The sequence below is a fragment of the Danaus plexippus genome, chromosome 23 (genome assembly GCF_018135715.1).
Source record: "Danaus plexippus chromosome 23, MEX_DaPlex, whole genome shotgun sequence".
Classification (NCBI taxonomy): Eukaryota; Metazoa; Arthropoda; class Insecta; order Lepidoptera; family Nymphalidae; genus Danaus; species Danaus plexippus.
In genome coordinates, this window is record NC_083551.1 from 5013640 (window position 1) to 5034974 (window position 21335).

Here is a 21335-nt window from a genome sequence, read left to right on the forward strand (position 1 = left end):
TATCGCTCTCATGTTGCTCCTCGAACGACTGATTCAATCCGACCTAGAGGCACTTATACACGACAATCCCTTTACTAGAACATTCCAGAACCTTCTCGTATATATTTCTGCTTGTTTCCAAAGTAATGTTTAGAAACAAGTAGAGATAATTGTAATATAATAGTAAGATTGTTAATACAAAAGGAATGTTGTAGTAAACGTGTAGTTAATAGTTTAGACCACTCGTCACGAGATGGCGCTAAAGCTAAATGTCGAGAACATTCTACAGTATTCGCTAATCAGATCCTTAAGCCGGCGCGACAATAGAACGATATTAGTATTCTTATATGAACATAATTTTGTATGAAAATTAGATAAGAAGCAAAAAATAAATGATATATTGTTACAGGATAATACCTAAAGCGTATCCATCACGTAAATCCACTCCGATATCAGTGATGGCCGAAATATCGAAGCGGCAGAGCAAAGTATTCACGTTCGACTCGAACAGACTGTCATTGGAGCTCGTACGTGATATATATTTCTATAACGATCTCCCGGAACAGTTGAAAGATGGCGCCACCGTCACCAACAGAGACAGCCTGAAGATGTTCCTGGGGGATTTAATGGGAAAACTAATGGCTTCCAATAGTAAATATTATACGGTAAGCATTTTAAACAGTAATTCACGATTATATAGATTAAATTGTTTAAATTTAATTTAAAATTTAAAATATAGATTGAAAATTTCATTGCCACGAGCGGGATACGAACCGCGAACTTTTGAAATACCATTTCAGTTAAGCTACCGTGTCCCGGATCGAGCCGGTGAATTGAGCATTTTATATATTTAACCTTCACATAAGAACGGTGCTGCCATCTATTAGGTTTAACTACAAAAATTCTATCAATTTTCTCGCTAACTTTGCAATATGGAGGAAAATTTTGAAACGGCAACCATAATCATAATAGTTTAAAGTAATCTATACCAAGTGTTTTTAGAAAATAATGTTTGATAAATTGAGTTTTTTCTTTAAAGTATTCGGGTTTATATTTCAAAAATATGAATGGAACTCATTCCATTATTAAATGGAATTTTATTTATTTTAATTTAATTATATATGTATAAAGGGGGAAGTGACGTCATAGTGACGTTAACTACAAATAAGACGTTTTTACTAATGGGATCTAAGACTTTCGCGAGTATTCCTTTAAATGAAACTTATATTTAACTTACTACCCGTTATTATGATGTATTTTAAACTACATACTCCGACGTTTCGGTTGCTTCGCAGCAACCGTGACCACGGACAGACGAGATGTGAATACTAATTCCTTTTTTAAAATAATAAGTTACGTTTTTAGTAAGTTTTATAATGTAATATATAATTCCCAGCAAGGTCTGATAGAAGTTCTTCAAGCCGTATGCCTTAAATGGTCTCCGTGGAAGCATATAGAGTCGTTTACCGGCCAAGGGATTCTGGACTATTGTGTGGATGACCTAGACTATTGCAATAGCTCAGTAGTTGTGAGGACTATGTTAATGGATATATGCCGTTTGGTGTATCCAGGTAATTAATTAACCCTAAATAATTATTATGGAATTTATATATGTATATATATATGTGTGTGTGTGTGTGTGTGTGTGTGTGTGTGTGTGTGTGCGTGCGCGCGTGTGTGTGTGTGTGCGCGCGTGCGTGCGCGCGTGCGTGCGCGCGTGCGTGTGCGTGTGTGTGTGTGTGTGTGTGTGTGTGTGTGTATGTGTGTGATTTAATATGTTATAAATTATAAATGTCATATTACTTTGTGATATTATTTGTTACTCACTGCTATTATATATAATCTTGTTCTTACAATATGCAAATCTTATTTATCAAGTAATGTGTATTAATGTACATGAATTTATCATTTCAGTCGAAATCCACAATGTAATGCGCCATAAGACAGCGAATAGGGATATATTTGAAAGGGACACTCAAGTTAAGGAGAAATGGCAACATCTGTATCAAGACTTTGAGGGTACAGAGTATACAAAAATCGACAATAGGGTTGCCAATATAGCAGAAAAATTTCTACAAGTGACATTGAAAATGTTAAATGTTTTGGTACATTTGATAGAGGAGATCAACCCTAATATACATCTGAATAAGAGCGGTATTGCGTTGCCCGGAAGCCCTGTGAGGAGGAAAACTCAAGGTGATATATGTTTGTCTGTGTTACAAGCACTAAACTCTTAAATGGAGTAACATAATGAACTGAGCTCTAAATTACAAATTTTTTTTGGTAGTATTTTCCTCTACATAAAATAATAGTTTTGTTACATTATTGTTAAAGTAATATTTGTTCTTAGAATCAATACCAAGAAAGAGTAGTTTGACTGAAGAAGACAAAAAAAAGCGACCTCTACCCGCTGCAAGCTTGAAGGCTAACTTTAGTGGACACTTCTTTAATGAACCGTTTTATATGAGGCTGTATGAGAACTTGAGAGCTACGTACTCCAATCATAAGGTTGGTTTTTGATTGAATATAATTGTTATTAAATATTATGAATTTAAATAAAAAAGTTACACAAATACAATACTGTATATAATAAAATTGTGCATAAAAGTAAAACTTAGTGCCAAGATGTCTTTTCTACCTGTTATGCTTAAAAGTTAAAAACTATAAAGAAATAAGCTCGACAAAATGATGTATTGCGTTTATAATTTAAGCTATAAAATTACTTCGAAACGGGCGATTTCTGTTTTAATAGTTAACATAATAAAAAACTATAATAATATTTATTTTGACATTTCAGATCAATCTAGATCCGAAAAGCAGTATATTTTATGCGTTTCTGTCCACAACACTGGACTGTCTATCCATTCAACTGGAACTGGCCACTGAGAAGGAGTTCGGTCATGTCACAGAGGAAATATTATTCTATCTGAAAGTTATAATGCCGCTGTGTCCGAACAAGACCGTGCATTGTATAACGCAACTGTTGAAGTGTCTCTTCGCCACGAATATGATCAATCAGTACAACGACTTCATGAGCATAGCGGACAAAGTTCTAGAAGATTCTACGAGTTTCTACGAGCATGTCATGCTGGTGAGCGCTATAGACGACGACAGAAGCAGCGTCAGCTCCAACTGCAGCCAGATGTTGGAAGTCAGGAACACGAGGATGCTGGATGAGAGGAAAATGCTCATGAATTTGGAGAATTTTGCCAAAAACCGCACGGACAGGAAGTGGAGCACCAACAAGAAGGAACTAGAGAGATATATAAGACTGTTCGAACCTGTCGTCATACAGTCACTAAAGGTCAGTAGTTTTTAATATATGGTTACAAAACTGTTTGTTTGTGATTCCTCGGCATAAATATAAAATAAATTTCAGAGAGATTAATAATGTACGTTTATATGTAGATGTTACCAACAGGCAACGCCATCTATTGTCAAACGAGTATTATGAAATGTTTAGGCGTGAAATGCACTAATATTTCTTATGTGCATACTTTATTATTGTAGTTTCCTAATAGTAATTCATTTAGTAGTTTTAGTGTTGAAGTGTAACATCATACTCATAGATCCACATAAAATTTTCAAAACATCAGTAATTTACGTAATTCCAATAATACACACAACTTTTAACAGTTTATCACGCACATTAACATTAAAAATAAGCAAGCAAACCCGCGGGCAGAGCTTAGTAATAATAAATGTTCATATAATTAATGAGATCTAGGACTTCGCGAGTATTCATTTAAATAAAACTAATATTTTTCGGATTTACTACGAGTATTTTTTTATTTAAAAAACTCGTAGTAATTCCGAAAAATACTAGTTTTATTCCATATAATGAATGTAAGTTGTCAAATTCCAGGCCTACACCATGCAGAACGACATACCCCTACAATGTTCGGTGCTATACCTCCTCTGCGCGTTGCTGTCACTGCGCGTGAACTACTGTATGCTGGACAGCGACCAGGTGTTCATAGGATATCTCATGAAGCAGCTGGATAACATCGAACAGCATGAGATACCGTGAGATATATAGATATAGATGCAGATGTGGATGTAGATATAGCTATAGATATAAAAAAACATGTCTTTCAGGCATTTTGGGGTGTTTTTAACAGTTACAATTTGAAATCGTATATCCTAATTCCATTCCAAATTTAAAAATACTATATTATGGATACTACATAAGCTAGTAAATATATATGTTTTATTAAAGTATACACAGAAATAAAACATTCATAGTCCGCACCACGACTTGTATTGCGGAGTTCAGCGCTTATCTTCTAACTGAATACCAATTTTTAATTCATTAACCTCAGTGGCTGGTGTCGTGTGAAGTACTGCAAATGAAAACTCTAGATACTGCTTATTTAATTTGAGAAAAATTGTGATTAATATTTTTCCTCAGTGTCAGAGTGCCGTGTTAATTTCCCAATTGTCTCTCTAACAACAGTGTTGATGCTATGTTTACTTGTCCCCAGGAACTGTTGTCAGCTGGTCAACAGTATAATGCTATTCCTGGTACAACTGTCGTCGTCCAAGCACAACACGAAACAGATCATTGAGATCCCAAAGGTATTTGTTATGTTATTTTTGTATATGTGTGTGTGTTCATGTGTTTGCCAAGGTGGCAGAGAACTTCATTGTTAGATCAGGTTAGATTAAAACCTCATTAATGTAATAAATTATTAATTTGTTTTTTTTTTTTTTTTTTATTGAAATAAAGAATACAGTCATAGATTCTAGTTATACGACTGGGCCAGCGTTGTCGCTGATAGTAATTGGTTGAAGCTAAGTAATCAATGACTAAATAAACAAATAAAATTGGAATATCTGTTTGTGATAATAAAGTAACTTTTGTCAACAAATATATCCTTATTATTTTTTATAATTTTTTTGTCTGTTTGTTTGTTCTCTCCAATCTACTCAACTGCTGGCCGATTCTGACGGGACTCTCACTGGGAGATAGCTCATAGAATAATGACAGACTTAGGCTGCTTTTATTTCATTACTTCTTAATATTCTTTTAAATATAACACATGAAGCAATAACTAGTATAACAGGCCATAACTGTCAGTAACAAAATTTCTATGTCCATTCTCAGCTGCTTCAGCTATGTGATGGTTTGTTAGCGGCTGGGGCTCAGGACGAGTGTGTGAGTGGCCTGGCGCCTGTAGCAGCGAGAGTGTTCAGCAACATGGCCGGTAATAATTATTTCTAATATTTAATGATTTATTATATTATTAGGTACTATAATAAAAAAGTGGTAGAGCCTAGCGGTGGGCAAGTAACTACAGCTCGTACTGGGCTGACTCGAACAGGGGAGTACCATTATCTCACAAAAAATCGGCGTGAAGTAGTAGCCTTTAATGGCTGCGTTTCATCCGATGAGTGAAAGAGACGGTTGCCTTTTCCCACCCTTTCCTCTCTTTCTTCCACAATCAAGGTCGGCAACGCATCCGCAACATCCCTTATGTTGCAGATGTCTATGTACGACGTAAGCTATCTCTCATCAAGCAGGCCGTCTGCTCGTTCGCCCCTCTGATATATAAAAACTATTTTTTCACCATTGATAATTAGCAAAACGAGGATCATTTTTAATCTATATAGTTCTTTATTTGATCTAAGTAAATTCCTGTACGAATTTCAAATAATTTATATTTGATATAAACAAACTTCAGTTAACAAAAGCTTAATTGTTAAAGTGTCTGAAATATCGTGTCACGAATGTCCGGGGTTCGAATCTTTGAAGAAAAATTAAAATATTTGCTATTTTATTTCTTTAATTAACTTGAATTGTTATAAAATTAAATACTTAAAATAATATCAATAATGATGTAAATATCTTTTTTTAAACAGGAGTGAGTGTACTGGGTCGAGCTCAACAGCAAGAGCTCCAGGCGACTAAGGAGGTTCTATTCTATATGTTACAGAAGACGATGCATTTACCTCAAGTATGTTAGACTTTGTGATAGCTGTAATAGTATCCTTAGAATGAGTTTTCATCATCCAAATAAATACGGACAGTTTAAAGTTTTTTTTTTTTAATTAATATGTCTACGTTTTTTAACCTGTCGTATGACTATTGGTATTAAATTTTAAGTTCAAGTATATTATTATTCAGTTTGACTCAGCGATTTTAATATTTTAATTATATATTAAGACAAGAAAAAGAAACGGTTTTATATATTCTATGTAAGTCTTTTAATCAACTGTTAATCTTAACTGGTAGTTTTTTAAACAAAAATGACAAAACTAATGGTGTGTAAAACAGGAAGGGGTAGAAATTGATATTTAAGGAATTTTTAGTGTTTCTTTAAGACAAACTTCATTAACATTACTCACAAGTCACAATTGATTACCCGTATGCCGTCGAGCGCCATGTATCCTCTCCCGCTTTTCACTTTTCCATCCCCCCCCCTCTTCCAGGATCGTTAAACGCTTAACGCAACCTTGTTAGAAGTTTCACTTCAAAAATTTTATTAATGTAACAGGAATGTTAAAATTAATCCCAAGTTTTTTTAACGTTATTTTTATGATCGTATTTAATTATTAGAATATCGAAAATCACATTTTTATAATTCAAGTTTTTTTTTATTTCATAATCTGTTGACACGTGACTGAGGATATATATAATACTGTTAGGGCACTAACCGCTAAACAATATATTAAAGTCTAGTAGAAAATTTGGACATTTAAATTGCTACTATATAGTTTTAACAACTTTATACACATTTATTCCAAAATTTTGTATATAGCTGTATAGATAGTATTATCTAAATTAGTAAATCAATAAAATCCTATGTATTAGGTATAACCTCTATGTAACATTGATTATAATTCCAGGTCCTGAGTCTAGTATCGACTGTTCTATCTCTTTCCCAAGAACATCCGGAGAGCTACTATCGCTGGTCGGAACTAGCCAGCGACTCATTGCTCAATTTGCTCAGCGAGCGTACAGTTGGTGACTCATTTTGCTCAGTGGAATCTATAGAAATGCTATTGGAATGTGTCTACAGAGACGTATTGTTGGAACAGTCGAGGGTTGAGATTGTACTGAAGATATTGTTCAAGTGTCCGCCAGATAAGGTAAGTTATCTGTTACAGATTTCCTTTCATAAATATATCAATGGGATAAAATTTTTCTACTTCTATACATAAGTTTCTTTAATTATTTCTTTAATAATAATATAAAAAATTGCTTTTTGTTACATACACATTTATTTATTTTTTTCCTACATGTTTGTTCCGGATTAACTTTGAAACCGTTAAACAAATTTTAATGGATCTATTTTGAGTGGACTTTTTTTGGCGCATAGCCATAGGGATGTAATAAGGAGTAGTTGTTATTTTTTTATTTTCGTTTAAAAACATAATAATAGTGAAAAATATTCCCAAACATAATTAGTGTAAAATAAGACTACAAGCAGAATGTAATCCTAGTTGTCTGTCACAATAAATGATATATTATTTTCAGGAAACGTCACCAAAGAATCTGAAGATCAGATATCTGTCTATAATAATGATACTATTACGGAAAGTGCTGATACTGATACCGGAAACAGAAATACTATTGTCAATAAACTATCTTAAATCGACATGCATTTCACCCCAGTCTATATTTTTCAATGTTAAACAGAACGTGGACCCTTTGAATGTTCAGAATGTTAACGAAAACTGCGCGAACCTTTCGCCGGATGTTATATTAGTGAGGTTTTTGTTCAAAACGTTGACTTATGCTATAATGGAAATGGATGGGTTCCAAGCTAATTCAGACTTTATTACGAACCAAGATAAGGATGAAAATACGTTGTTGTATTCTGTATGCGTGAATATAATAGTTCAAGCAAAAAACATGCTACACTTGACCCGTGAGTCGAACTTATATTATTTATTGTAAAAATAATTTCTATATGCTATTAATAATTACAGATGTTTACATAGCTTACATACACCCAGCCAGCATTATATTAAATCCTATCTTTCAATAAATTATGTGATATAATTATTTTGTATGTCAGCATATTTCTATATATATCTGTGTGTTTGTTTCAGCCGGCTGTATGTTCCCTCTAACAGCAAAAACAGCTCAAACAATCCTGCACAACGAACAGAGCGGCCTCAACACCGGCTTGTACAGTCCCGAAGAAAACATACCGCTGGATGCACTGAATGTTATATGTCTGAAGCTAGCTCACTCGTTGCCATTGCTGGCTGTGCACTGGTCGCATCTGTTGATACGGTAAGTGAGTGGAGGAATGGCGAGGAGTGATGGTGGAGGCCAAATAAAAGCTACAACTCAATCTACTAGAAGATTTTATCTTCTTTAATATATTGATTAATAAACTATCAATTAGATACTAAATGTTACTTTGTGAATTAAAGTTCCAATGATAATGTCATCTTGTTTAGTCTAAAAGCTTTATTAGTAAAGAAATTTCAACACTGATTCCTATATTTATGAAATGTCTAAATGTCCAACTGTCTAAATGTCCAAATGTCTGTATATCCAAATGTTCAAATGTCTGTATATACAAATGTCATTCCAGCCTTAACTTCTTGTCACACAAGTACTGGCACAAGCTGATAGGCTCCGCTCTCATGACCCCCAGCCCTCACGGATGTGACTCCAGCGTGATGAAGGTTGACTTGTTACAGACGGCCTGTGTTATGGCTTATTGTGAATATTTTGTGAGTATTGAAACTATGTGTATATATATATATATATATATATATATGTTATGGACCAACTGATAATGTGGGCATTTTTAATAATGTCTAGCCCTACCAAGTAAAGTGATTTTATCTGACTAGCCTAACCCAGTAACCTAATAATTGGAAGGATAAAAGCAATTGTTATTACATGTTTGTATTATTCTGCCAAAAAGGTAACGGACATGTTGTGTTATGACCAGTCATTTCGATTGTTTGAATAATTATTATGAAATCGTATTCTCATTTTGGACATTATTCATAATGACCGGGCGGTGTGAATATTGACTAGTTTATCACTTAACCCATAGCATATCTATTATAATAATTTTACATGTCACTTTTGAATAAGAAGCTATGAATTAAAAGACAGTTCGATGAAATATTGGTATATATGTAAATATGTATATTATTTATAAAAAAATAAGTACATAAGACTTACAATTGCTGTCGTCAATAATAGAATGATTACCTGTTGATATTCGACTAGAATTAATTTATAAGGTTTGAATACACACGCAGAGGAATGTTCGCGAAATGACGTATTATATGTGTGTGTCGAAATCATGGTGGTGTGTGTAATGTTACGAGCACACTTTACATAATGATAGCTTTGTTCACTTGCTCTTCATAAATATATAACTGTGTCAAATTCTACTTCATCAGTTCCCGAAATTCCCTTTTTTTATATAAAGGGGAAAATCATCATATGACCCCTCTTGTGGCCCCGAAATTCCCTTGGAATGGGAAACAAAGTTGACGATTTACGAATTTATAAATATATCACAGAGCTCACGGTTCCCTGGGAAAACAGCATCCCCAAACACCATGTCATGAAGGACAACCAGTATTGCGAGCTCACTAACGAACTCGCTTATAATATACGACGAACCTATCGTTGTAAATTTGTACACGGTAGAGGTATAACAATTAAATTTCTCTACAACCTAATAAAAAATTTGGACCTGTCCAGAACTAACATCAATTCTTTCTGGGAACGTGTGTCGAAGGCAGCCCTTGTAGATTCGATTCAAATTTGGTTAGGTAGAGGAACTTGGACGGTGGAGGTAAGCGTTTACCGCGCGTTAATTAGGGGCCCCTTAAACCTACACCTGGGTCGCAAGTCCCGGGCACTGTTGAGGCTCCTCTCCCTGCAACGCGATGGACCCGGCACCCGCACGGTGAATCCATGGAAAGCTGAGAGGTTTCGTTTCTTATATGAACAAGTTTGTTAACAATTGTTTTTTACCTCCAACAGCTGGATAATGGTTTCAACGAGGCCGTTCACCTGTCCTGGCTGTTAGTGAACAGAATACATATCCTCATATCACAGTACAAGGAACGCGTCGTACATTCTCTTATACAGCGTGTTCAGATAACCCCTGGAGCTTCTGGGTTGTTGCTGCAAGCTGTGGCCGCCAGGTGTCAAGGATGTCTTAAGGTATAGAAAACTATAATATAGTGAGACCTAAGATTTTCGCGAGTTTTCATTGAAGTTAAACGAATATTTTTCCAATACACATCTCGTCCGCCCGTGATCACGGTTGCTGCAAAGTGTACGAAACGTCGGGAGTGTGTTGTTAAAAATAACTAAAAACGCGTAGTAAATGTGTGCGTGAGTGTGTGTGTGTGCGTGTATGTGTATTTTATTACTACTTATGTATGTGTTTCCAGGACGAGTTCGCTTTAAACACGTACAAAATACTATCACTCTCGCACGAGAGTCAATCCGGCGCATTAGTGTTCCTGATATGTCGCATCATTGGAAAGTTGGACCCGTCCATAGCTGCGAGGTGTGTTTAGAAAAAACTAAATAAAGCGTACAATCCACTGGGCATATTTTACATTACAATTATGTTTTAATGATTATTATATTGTCTATAGATTCGCAAAGCTAGCTATAGATAGATGTAAGGCTTTGAAGGATTTGCCCTCTGACGTCATCAACGCTCAACTATCAAAGGAGGATGTACAAGTTGCTTTGGAGCTGTTACAAAGAGACAAAGTACATATACGGTGAGATACATTCTATTATAATTTGTACTAAAAAATGTATAACTATACATTGTAATTTAAACCTTAAATATATAACACGAAGGTACAAAATATAAATTAATAATGATAAAGTTCTCAAAATGCAATTTGCAATTTACAACTGTCAGGAAAGCTAACATTAATTACGATTAAATTACTCCTCTTTTTGATAATAGTTAATAAAAATGTATCTCATGAAATATTTACCTTTGGATCAATTAATTACACACAAAATGTTTATAATATATATATTTATATAATGTCCAGGTATCCAAAGCTAGTGATGTCTTTGAACTCGCTGGCTTCATCAGCCTTGGATCTCTCGCCGCTGGATCTGTCCCAGGAACGTGATATAAATCCTCATTACATACATACAACTACACCCGACGACGCGTGGCTTATCAACCAAATAAAGAGCAGGTCGGTCAATAATATACACAGCTGAAGAGTTTGTATTATCAAAAAAGCAGACATTTTCTGTAAAAATATTTATAGATGTGTCAAAACGTTTCTGAAATGATATTTTTTCCTCTTAGATTAGTTTCAACATGAAGAATGCGTGAGATTATTTAAATTCAGTATGAATATGGCAGTAACACGTAGACATATTCTAAATGTCAATTTCTGATCTTACCAAAGATTATCATAAAATCTTTATACAGTTGACAACAAAAACTTTGATCTCTGTTTATATACACATATATTTTTCTATTAATAAGATTATTATTTTTTATTTATAATATTTTGATATCAATAACACAGTCTAGGCCTTCTTGCTAATTAAAGTGAGATGTATTGTTTGTATATTTTTATTTCTCCTCAGATGTTGTCAGTCGGATTGTAAAATGCCTAAAGTACCAAAATATAAAGATCTCGCAAACCTGTTGAAGAATTTATCACTAGAAGATGTGACGACTGTGATGTCCTACTCCGAATTCGATAGGAAGATATTGAGTATGTGCTTCAAGATATCATGTGAAGATTTTACAAGGGATTTCTTGAATGCCACATCGGCGCAGGAGTTGAGAGAGATGGAGATGGAGTCGTTGAAAGAGGAGAAAGGGAATAGATTTAAAGATGAAATGTCGTCCTCGATAGACAGCAATAAACTCAGCGTGGTCAACACGAACGTGTTCAAGAGAAACGATAATAAGGAATCAAAATCACAATTCTTCATACCGATAGTGGATGACGTCGCCGAGAAGTTTGGTAACCTAGAGATATGCGAGGAGGAAATGGAGATTGTTGTGCCGGACATGCCTAAGCTGTACCAAGCGTCACTCGCGACGCTGGACAAATCCTTGGCGGATATCCTCAAGTTGTTCCCGAAACAGAACCGGCCATTGAGCCAATCCGAAAACTTTAACCTAAATATAGACCACACCTTGGACAGGTACACCAGGAGGTGCCATTTAGTCTTCCAAGATAAATTATTCTATCAAGAGTTCATGACTATACAATCAGCTCTGACGGGTTTTCTGAATTCCGTTGATGGGATTCTGACCCTTATTGACGAAACGGATTGCGATTTGCTCGAAAAATGCATAGAGAATATAATACCGAACAATTTTGCACGCAACATGGCCATGTTTTCGATAGTGTCGCTGCAGTACTTATCATTTTTGATAAAAAACAAAAAAGTCGTCGAAACTCCAGTCAATACCGACGTGTCATTCCGTTCGCCGGCCGTTAACACTGAAAATGTGTGCGTGGACTACGTCATACTCGTAACGATCGATAATGTGTCCAGAGCCTTAAGTATCGATGAGGTGTGGACTAAGCTTAACGCTGATAACTACATGAATAAAACACAGTCAGCGATAACCTGTTTGTACGCGGTCCTTAAGTATTTAGTTAAGGTAAATATATTGTTCAATACAAATAGTAAGTAAGAACATGTTGCCCATCAACCCGTGTTAAGGGCGAGTTGTGGGTTAAATTTATTTAATATTTTTGGGTTAAATTTACTTAATATTTCATATTCAAATTTGCAATAGCAGCCAAATATTATCTGTAAGCATTCAACTGTCCGGTGTTACAAAACACTTTCTTTCCAGGACACCAGACCCCTTATATTGAAGTCTCACATGCCATACCGGGATGCGGGTCCCAAGCCCGACATAATAATAACAGGCAATAAGTTGGCGACGCTCATAGAGTATTGGGAGGAGAATTTCTACACGAGGACAAACAGACGTGTCCTCGGTGCGAGATATAAGAAACCGATTGAAAGTTTATTAATCAGTTTGTCGAGGTGAGTATATATATATTAGATTCTGTTTATTGTTTATAATTTTTCTGAAATATATCCCAGTAAGAACTTAATAAATAATTTTTTGGCAATATAAGGTTAGTGTCAGCGGCATACTACTTAGACATGTCCTTCATTCGCTACTTCTGTTTGTATACAACAAGGTAAACTTTAATTCCTATTACCTGGTCAGTAATGGTCACTGTTACTTTTCAGGTTAGAAATAGTGACCAACATAGCGCTGATACCGCCCATAGCTTGGTCCTATGTTGAAGTCAAAATGAAGAATGATAATTTGGAGAAAATAGACATCCCGCTGCATCCGCTGCAGGACATGGATGTGCTCGAGGCGTTCATACTCCGGTTTGTCTCAGATACTTGTGTGTTTACACCGAATATATATCTATATTTAAATATCTGATAGATTTACCAATTCATATGCTAGTGAGATCTATGACTTTCGCGAATCATTTTAATAAAACCAATATTTTTCTTCGGATTTATTTGTTTGCAAATTTTTATTTGTTTTAAAAACTGTGGTCACATCTCGTCTGCCCGTGATCGCGGTTGCTGCAAAGTAACCGAAACGTCGGGAGTATGTAGTTTTTTAAATAATAGTAATTCTCCTAGTAAATCTGAAAAAATATTAATTTTTATTCATATGTCATGTATGAGTCGCTCGCTGGGTTCTGTTAGACTAATACGATGTCAAGTGTAATGTGGGTAGATCGCTTTACTGTGTTCGTGTCAGTCATCCAGCCGGGCTCCTCAGCACGTGATGACAACATGCTTAGTTGTATTGAATAGTGCAGATATTTACAAAACCAAGGTCATATTAATAGTATGAATTTATTATTGGTTTCAGGAATTTTTCTCGTTCATTTATTTGGCAAATTAATATATTAATGGTATTTAATTTCAAATCGTTTTCACTTCCAGGGTGAATCTAATCGGTTGGTCCACTAAGAAGCAATTCGAAGAAATTTGGGTAGGTTTGTTGGGAGCCTTACAAGGGAACGGTACACACTGGGCTATCAACGGTATCACACAACTGCTTCTCACAACGGCCCCCTCCGTTAGGGGACGGATGATACACGTGCCGAGGAAATACGTCAAGATCAACGAGGGGTATGAAAACATTTTATATAGATCGACCTCGGCCACTACGGGTGTGATAGACGCAAAGTTATTAATAACGGGTAGAAAATTCAGTTCGCTAGCAAAAAAATAAATAAATTTATCTTTTTCATTAATTATGATATATGTCATAATCCATCCTTAGTATGGTTACATCTATTAGGAATAGTAACCGGGTAATATGAATATACACATGGCAATTGATATATTACTCATATAAGAGAAATAAATCAGAACTTTGCTGGCGTAATAATTGATATATCATTTATACAAGGGACTTAGGATGAATAAAAACATTATAAGGTTTTACGTATTCAAGTGATTAAAAAATAAACTATTTGTATAAATGTATTATTATATAGAGATGATTTATACAATTTGAACTATCTCATAGTGATGTGTGATATTAACTTTTTATTGGCACAGAATGCAACGGCTAAGGAACATTTTGGTTGGAACATCAATATATGATATCTTTAGAGACGTGAATTTAGAACGCGTTCCGCTCATCAAGGACGGCTTCGACGGCTATCACCAGGGACAGTTCAGTACTGAATATTTGAAGTACGCTTCAGGTTGGTCCTATGTCGTCGTCCAACGAGACGAGATAAATTTCGTAAATAAAAACAGTCTATGTTTACTATAATGTAACATTTGTGTCCCTATAATTTTGAATCGCGTTTTCTAATGATGTATATTTGTTTACTTAATTTATTTAGTAATATTTCTTACAGATATATCAAACGAGGCGTCATACAAAGTACGTAAAGCTGTGAAACGGAAGAGAAAAAATAAAGATATAGATGTGAACAGCTGCATACAACTACTGATGGACGTCACGACCGACATGTTGGATCCTAAGGTATACCCGCTCAAACAACTTACTGAAAATATGACATGCGACCTCTAAAAATTAAATTATATTAATATACAAATAATAAGAAAATGATTCTAATATATGTACGTTTGAAATATATAGCGATTGATATCTATGGTCAACTTAAGGCAACCATACGTTAAACCTGAGCGCGACGGCCTCGATCTCTAATGATATTAAGTCCTACAGCCTTGTTTAATTATTGTTATCGTTCTTCGTATATAGGCAAATTCTTAAAGTAGTATGTAATATGAAAATATATAAGTTACTGACTAATATATATGATAATATTAATAAGTTTTTGTTATATGTATACCCCGACACATACAAATCTCCCTCTCTCTTCCCCCCCCCCCTTCTCTCTCTCTCTCTCTATATATACGTCATTAATCAGTCGTCAACCGGCGTGGCGGGTCGTCTATACGTGATCAAGTCCCTGGAGCATACGTGGTGTGTGGTGTCGTCATCTTCCCAGTGGTCTCGGTCGGCGGCCCTCCTGTCCCGGGCTCCGCGGGCCGCCGCCGCCGCGCCTCTCCTACACGCCCTCGCCGGCTGTTTCGCTGTACTACAAGGAGACTTCCAGGTATGACACTACATAGAGCTTTAGAATCTATAAATTTATGTCGACTTCCCAATGGTTTAACTTGTATAAGCTACTGATATTACATATAAAAGCGAAAAATGTATGTATGTTTGTGGCTCTTCAACGCAGAAACTAGTGAGTGTTTATTGATGATACTCTCCATTAATGTAACCAAGATATGAATATGGCATAAGGATTATAATTTATAACAAAGTTTCGTGTACTTACACAGGAACGACGGCATAACAGTTGAAATGTGTATGAGGTCACGTGACACGTTATAGATGGCGCTGGCTATTCATTTAACACTGAACCCAATTAAAACTCAACGCATACGAAACCGGAAAGTAGTATTTGCCATTTTTTATTTTACCTTCACCCGTTTTAATTCATCAAGGGTAGACGAGATGAATGTGTCTCTAAGTTAGTTTTCTTATTTGTCACCTCAAATCTCATCTACTGGGCCGATTCCGTTAGATGAAATGTAAAATATCTCGTGATATATCCGTCAAGTATAGTTACATACATATATCTCGTGAAAATCTTAGATGTTATGTATGTTTGTCTCAAGGAGGTGTCCAGTGTTCACGAGAAGCTTCTCAAGTCGTTATCATCTGGGGCGGCTGCGGTCCGTCAGGCGGCGCTGAGGGGCTGGCTGTTACAGCTGGCGGGGAGGGGGCCGGGGGACGCCGCTGGGGCGCTCCGGGACAGTGTGAGGTGTGGAGGGGATAACAGGTGAGGAGGAGTGGAAAACAAGCGAGGGGAAGGTGAAGGGGAGTGTTGGGACAAGATACTGCTAGAAAGCATTGGATTATATATAATAATGTAATATTTTTCTTACATAATTAAGATTTATAATATTTTTTTGTTGTTTCAAATGGCTAGTTGTCCTTAGAGAATTATTAGAGATTAGATTTTTTACCCTTTTAAGTGAAAATAGGACATTAATTTATGTCGCATCTATCAGATATTAATGTATAATAAATTATAGTGTTCTCAACAATTTGTATAATAATTATAAACGTTTTACAGGCTATCACCACACGAACAGAGTCTCAACTGGTCGGTACTGTTCACACTAGTGGAGCTGGGTCACAGTGATCTAATGCATACAGCTGTTGACTTTGTATTGAATAAACCTAGACATTATTGTACGGATCTTGTTGTTAAGGTAACGTTTGATAATCATAAGATCATTTATATCTAAAGGAATAATGTTTTTGTGCTATTTGTTAATACAGCCATATATAAGTTAAAATTCTTATAATATCCAATATTTTTTTTGAATTTTTCCCCCCATTCTTTTTAACTTAACTATGTATATTTTTTCATGTATAACTATATATGACTTAACTTAATATTTTCAGTCTGTCATTCATAATAATACATATAAGTACTGTTTTAAATCTTTACAAATTAATTATATACAGTTATTAACAAGACGGCTTTAAGATTTTTTTGTTATGATGCAATAAACCATATATATTTATATATATATATGTCACGTCTAAAGTAAGACACATTTTCATCCGCCAGGGTATAACTTCCGTGCTGCGGCAACAAGTCCTGTCGAAGGACCTCAAGAAGTCTATCATAGAAAAACTGTTGGACAATATGAAGATGTACTCGGAGCACCACGCGGTTCAGATACTGATGGTGCATTTGTTCTCTGGTGACTATTACTCTTCTTGTATATATATATGTGAATTTTGTCAGGATATTTGAATTCTTCTTGGTCTTTTACGTAAAAAATACTCGAAAGGTCATGATGCACCTACTGCACGAGCTAGTGACATATTAATTATATAAAAAATCCCTATACTATAGAACAGAGTTAAGAGTAGTTCACACACACGGTGCTTGGTTCAACCTTTCCTTGCCAGCATATCTCTTTACACTATCTCCCTTAAGGATTTCAGACATTCCTATACTGTGCTATGTGTTACTATTCTGGTCCATGTTCTTTCTTCAAATAATCATCTCATCACTTAATCCGTTTTAAATATATATATATATATATATTCTAGTTACAAATTATGTATTTTGACAACATTTCTTCGCGTATAATAACTTATCTTTCTCTTTATATACAACGTGAGATCAGCGTTTGCACTTTAATCTGATAGTCGAAATTTCATTATTACCAGCGTTTAAGAGAAAAATTTAAGATCGTCTTTGAATCTCAATACTGACATCAAAACCTCATTTACAACACCGCTATAAGTTTTGATGGTGTAGGGTCATCTTCTGAAACATATTTTCCTGTTGGGAATTCATCTCATGTCTTTCTTTGAATTTGATTACGACCGCACTTTTCCGTGTATGGTCCTCTGACACAAACATATGTACTTTTATTTTGAACCACGCGAACATTCCTCAAATACACTGCTATTCCAATAAACTACTTGTGTTATATTTTTCATATATTATATATTTCGTTAAAAGGACATCGTTTTTTTCTCTGTAAACACAATACCAAAGAAATGACGGACAGAGTCGAGGATAGAAGCTATTAATTTACATCCCATAGTTCAATTTCAATAATATTTTGCTTATAACTTAAAGGTAACATACATTATAGTATTTTTTTTCCTTCTCTCTTTTGTTATACCTACACCACGCTTTCTTATCTGGTTTCCTCTATCAAAAGGGTCAAAAATGTCTTATAAGGGATAGGTTATCCTTGGTGCATGACATTTCATTTATAATTATGTAACTATTTCTACTCTTGGTACATAAATAAATTAATTAATATTAATATTTCTCTTAATTAAAATAATAATCAATAAAAAATTAGTTGTAATGCATATGTATTGGTTCCAGCGGACAGTAAGCTGATAAGTCCAAGATTCGAAACCGACGTGTCCAACATGGACCCGGACGTGCTGATGAACTCAATGGAACGCATAACGCTGCTGTACAAAGTCCTGAAGCAGTGTAAATATAGAGAGAATCAACAGATCTGTACCGCGACACTGAAATATTTCCTGCGAGAGACTCTACCGCCGGCCGCGACTCTGAGTAGAGTCGTGATAGAGTATTTGGAGTGCTGCAAGGAAACGGAAAGGCTAAATATGACTGCACTCAAAGAATTCAACAATAACATAGAATGTGCTATCATGAACGCTGATATTGTGTTCGAGGTAAGCAGGACGGATTTCCTTAAGTGTAAGAGTTATTACTATACTGTGACACAGAATAGAATTTTCAAGCTCTAGTTAAACAAACATTTTTATTACTTTTTTTTTTATATAAGTATATTTATGTTATTAGTTTTCACTCAAATAATATATATATATATATATATATATATATATATCAATAATAATAATAATATATATATATATATATATATATCTTTCCAGGTATTCAACACCTCTATATCTCAAGATCAATTGCCAGTTCTAAGCGGTTGGATATTTGAAGCTCTCTGTCATTTACTCTCAGGGAAGATATCACATAAGCTGGTCCCGTACTGTTTGCTCACGTTATTGGTGTCCGCATCCGCCAACGCCAACATAAGGACGTTACATCCGCTAACATATTACATATTCAGACAGGGACTGCATAATAATTCCATGTATTTAAGGAATAACACGGAAGAAAATGATAAAAATGATGTTTTAACCCCGAATAGGACTGATTCGGGCCAAAACTGGGGTATATTTGGTGATTTTACAAGAAATACGCCAATGTCGTTCACCGACAGACGTCTTCTATGCATAGTGGCTCTGCATTCAAATTTCAGCTCCAACCAGTTGGAGAGGTTGAAGCAACTGTGCGAAGGGAACGAGTTTTTGGGAGATCTGATGAGATGTTTAACGGAATAAGTTAAGGAACGCCGCCTGTATAGTGAATATATATTGATGGTTTGATGTTTGCAACAAAGATCGTCTGTTAGGTGGAATAGCAGTGATCGACTTAGCGATCCCAAAAGGTTGTATATATATTTGACTGCAAAGAAAATTATTTATATAGGATCTCTTTTGTTTCGCGTTTTTGTTTCATAAATTCCACTCTTGTTAGGATGATTAAAATATATTGTTTTTGGTGAAAAGGAATTTAAATCACGTGTATGTTTGTGTATATCACAGTGTTTATAGCTCTGTAACATTTTTTTTCTTTTCAGTTTAAATAACAGTGCAATATCGTTGTATAATGTTTATTTATTTTTATCATATATAATATAATTATTATTATCCAGAACCAGGCACTGTGAGATTTTTTTTTTTTTTGTAATAAATATTGTTATTTTGCACCTTTTTTTTTCATTTTATTTTCCATATCAAGAAGGTTTTAGTTAGATACTGTGTTGCTATTAATTTGTTTTTGCGTTATGGGTTCATTCGCACTGGAATCGTCGAATATTTTTCAAATTGATTGTCAGGGAGCGTGCTTTTTATACTTCTTTAAACAATACAAAAGTGACAAAAGCAAAAGAAAAACAATAATTACTCTTATAATTAATATTTAATTTGTATCAAACACGTATAGGAAATTTCAGATGATAAATAACAAAATAGTAGTACAAAAAGTAATTTTGAGGCCTTCATTAGATTGCTTGATAGTTGTAGACCTAGTCGTAACTGGATAGACGTAATAAAAATAATAATAATTAAATGCTTTAATTGTACTGTCTTAGATACATTGTAATGTTTGTATCAAATTTGTTTGTAAGAAACTAGTAACATATAAAAATTTACAAGACAAATAAATCTTACATATTTTATTATTTAATCTATATTTTATATTTTTTTAAAACTGATATAATCTTGACTTTTAAATGGTTGTAATTCAATTATATTATTGTTTTAAATTAATTGTTATTGAGGTACTTTTTCTGTAGAATATAATGACAGGGGAAGTATCAGACCAGTGGTATATATATATATATATATATATATATATATTATATATATATATTATATATATATATATATTCAACTTCTATCTTAACATTTAAAGGCTATATTTAATTATTGTTCTAGATATTTCTCCTTAAACAATGAAAGCCTAGCAAGCAAGGATTGCATGTTGTTATGAACCACCGCACAAAGAATAAAAAAAAACAAACAAACAAACAACATGGCCGTATAATACTGACTACATTACTTGTAAGATAATAACTCTAAACCTTTTTTCTATTCTCACATATTTCGGACTTGTTTTTCTTATGTTTGCTTAAGAAATAAATTAATTAGGAATAACTTATTAAGAATAAAGCTTATGCAATTAAATATTTTTGTTTTATTTGTGATTTTTTTTTGTTCGAATAATATTAACCGACACGTCATAATGATTATTTTTTTCCAGACGGCAGACGAGATGTGAATAATGTAAATTCACATCTCGTCTGCCGTCTGGATTATGTAGTTTTAAAATAATAAAATCCGCGTAGTATATCCGAAAATATATTAGTTTCATTTAAATGAATAAAACTCACGAAAGTCTTAAATCATCGTTTTTTTTTCATTTGAGGTTATAGCGGTTTTTTTAAGCAATCTTTTAAATCGATACTCGTTAAAAAAGATAAGCAAAAAGTTTGATTTAGTTTTGTGAAACCACGATGTAAGAGAAATTATCGCATCGAAGGCTTTTCAATCCAATTTTCTGAAGATTATTCGATGGGGGCGTTAAAACAAAGGGAAATATAATGATAGTTAGAAGGAGGCGGCGAGAGATACAATTATATTAATGAAATAATTGCGATATATATTATTTTCCAATAAGATCACGAAAAAGAAATTAATAAAACGTTC

At 34.4% G+C, this 21335-nt stretch overlaps 1 protein-coding gene across 1 annotated transcript in view; it reads left to right on the plus strand.

Moving 5' to 3' along the window:
* The window catches only part of LOC116774876 (huntingtin), a 29308-nt gene extending 9474 nt beyond the window's left edge, over nucleotides 1-19834 (plus strand). The window contains exons 15-43 of the mRNA XM_032667657.2: nucleotides 389-644; nucleotides 1376-1550; nucleotides 1894-2175; nucleotides 2330-2487; nucleotides 2777-3283; nucleotides 3845-4005; nucleotides 4464-4557; nucleotides 5087-5186; nucleotides 5842-5936; nucleotides 6829-7071; nucleotides 7460-7853; nucleotides 8038-8224; nucleotides 8532-8673; nucleotides 9953-10135; nucleotides 10369-10487; nucleotides 10579-10710; nucleotides 10996-11148; nucleotides 11552-12587; nucleotides 12786-12982; nucleotides 13196-13342; nucleotides 13919-14107; nucleotides 14543-14691; nucleotides 14851-14978; nucleotides 15388-15576; nucleotides 16148-16311; nucleotides 16609-16747; nucleotides 17113-17248; nucleotides 18400-18719; nucleotides 18942-19834. Of these exons, the coding sequence (XP_032523548.2) occupies nucleotides 389-644; nucleotides 1376-1550; nucleotides 1894-2175; nucleotides 2330-2487; nucleotides 2777-3283; nucleotides 3845-4005; nucleotides 4464-4557; nucleotides 5087-5186; nucleotides 5842-5936; nucleotides 6829-7071; nucleotides 7460-7853; nucleotides 8038-8224; nucleotides 8532-8673; nucleotides 9953-10135; nucleotides 10369-10487; nucleotides 10579-10710; nucleotides 10996-11148; nucleotides 11552-12587; nucleotides 12786-12982; nucleotides 13196-13342; nucleotides 13919-14107; nucleotides 14543-14691; nucleotides 14851-14978; nucleotides 15388-15576; nucleotides 16148-16311; nucleotides 16609-16747; nucleotides 17113-17248; nucleotides 18400-18719; nucleotides 18942-19406 (6640 nt within the window). The 3' untranslated portion in view covers nucleotides 19407-19834. The remainder of the gene's footprint in view (nucleotides 1-388; nucleotides 645-1375; nucleotides 1551-1893; nucleotides 2176-2329; nucleotides 2488-2776; nucleotides 3284-3844; nucleotides 4006-4463; nucleotides 4558-5086; nucleotides 5187-5841; nucleotides 5937-6828; nucleotides 7072-7459; nucleotides 7854-8037; nucleotides 8225-8531; nucleotides 8674-9952; nucleotides 10136-10368; nucleotides 10488-10578; nucleotides 10711-10995; nucleotides 11149-11551; nucleotides 12588-12785; nucleotides 12983-13195; nucleotides 13343-13918; nucleotides 14108-14542; nucleotides 14692-14850; nucleotides 14979-15387; nucleotides 15577-16147; nucleotides 16312-16608; nucleotides 16748-17112; nucleotides 17249-18399; nucleotides 18720-18941) is intronic.
* Nucleotides 19835-21335: the final 1501 nt, after the last annotated feature.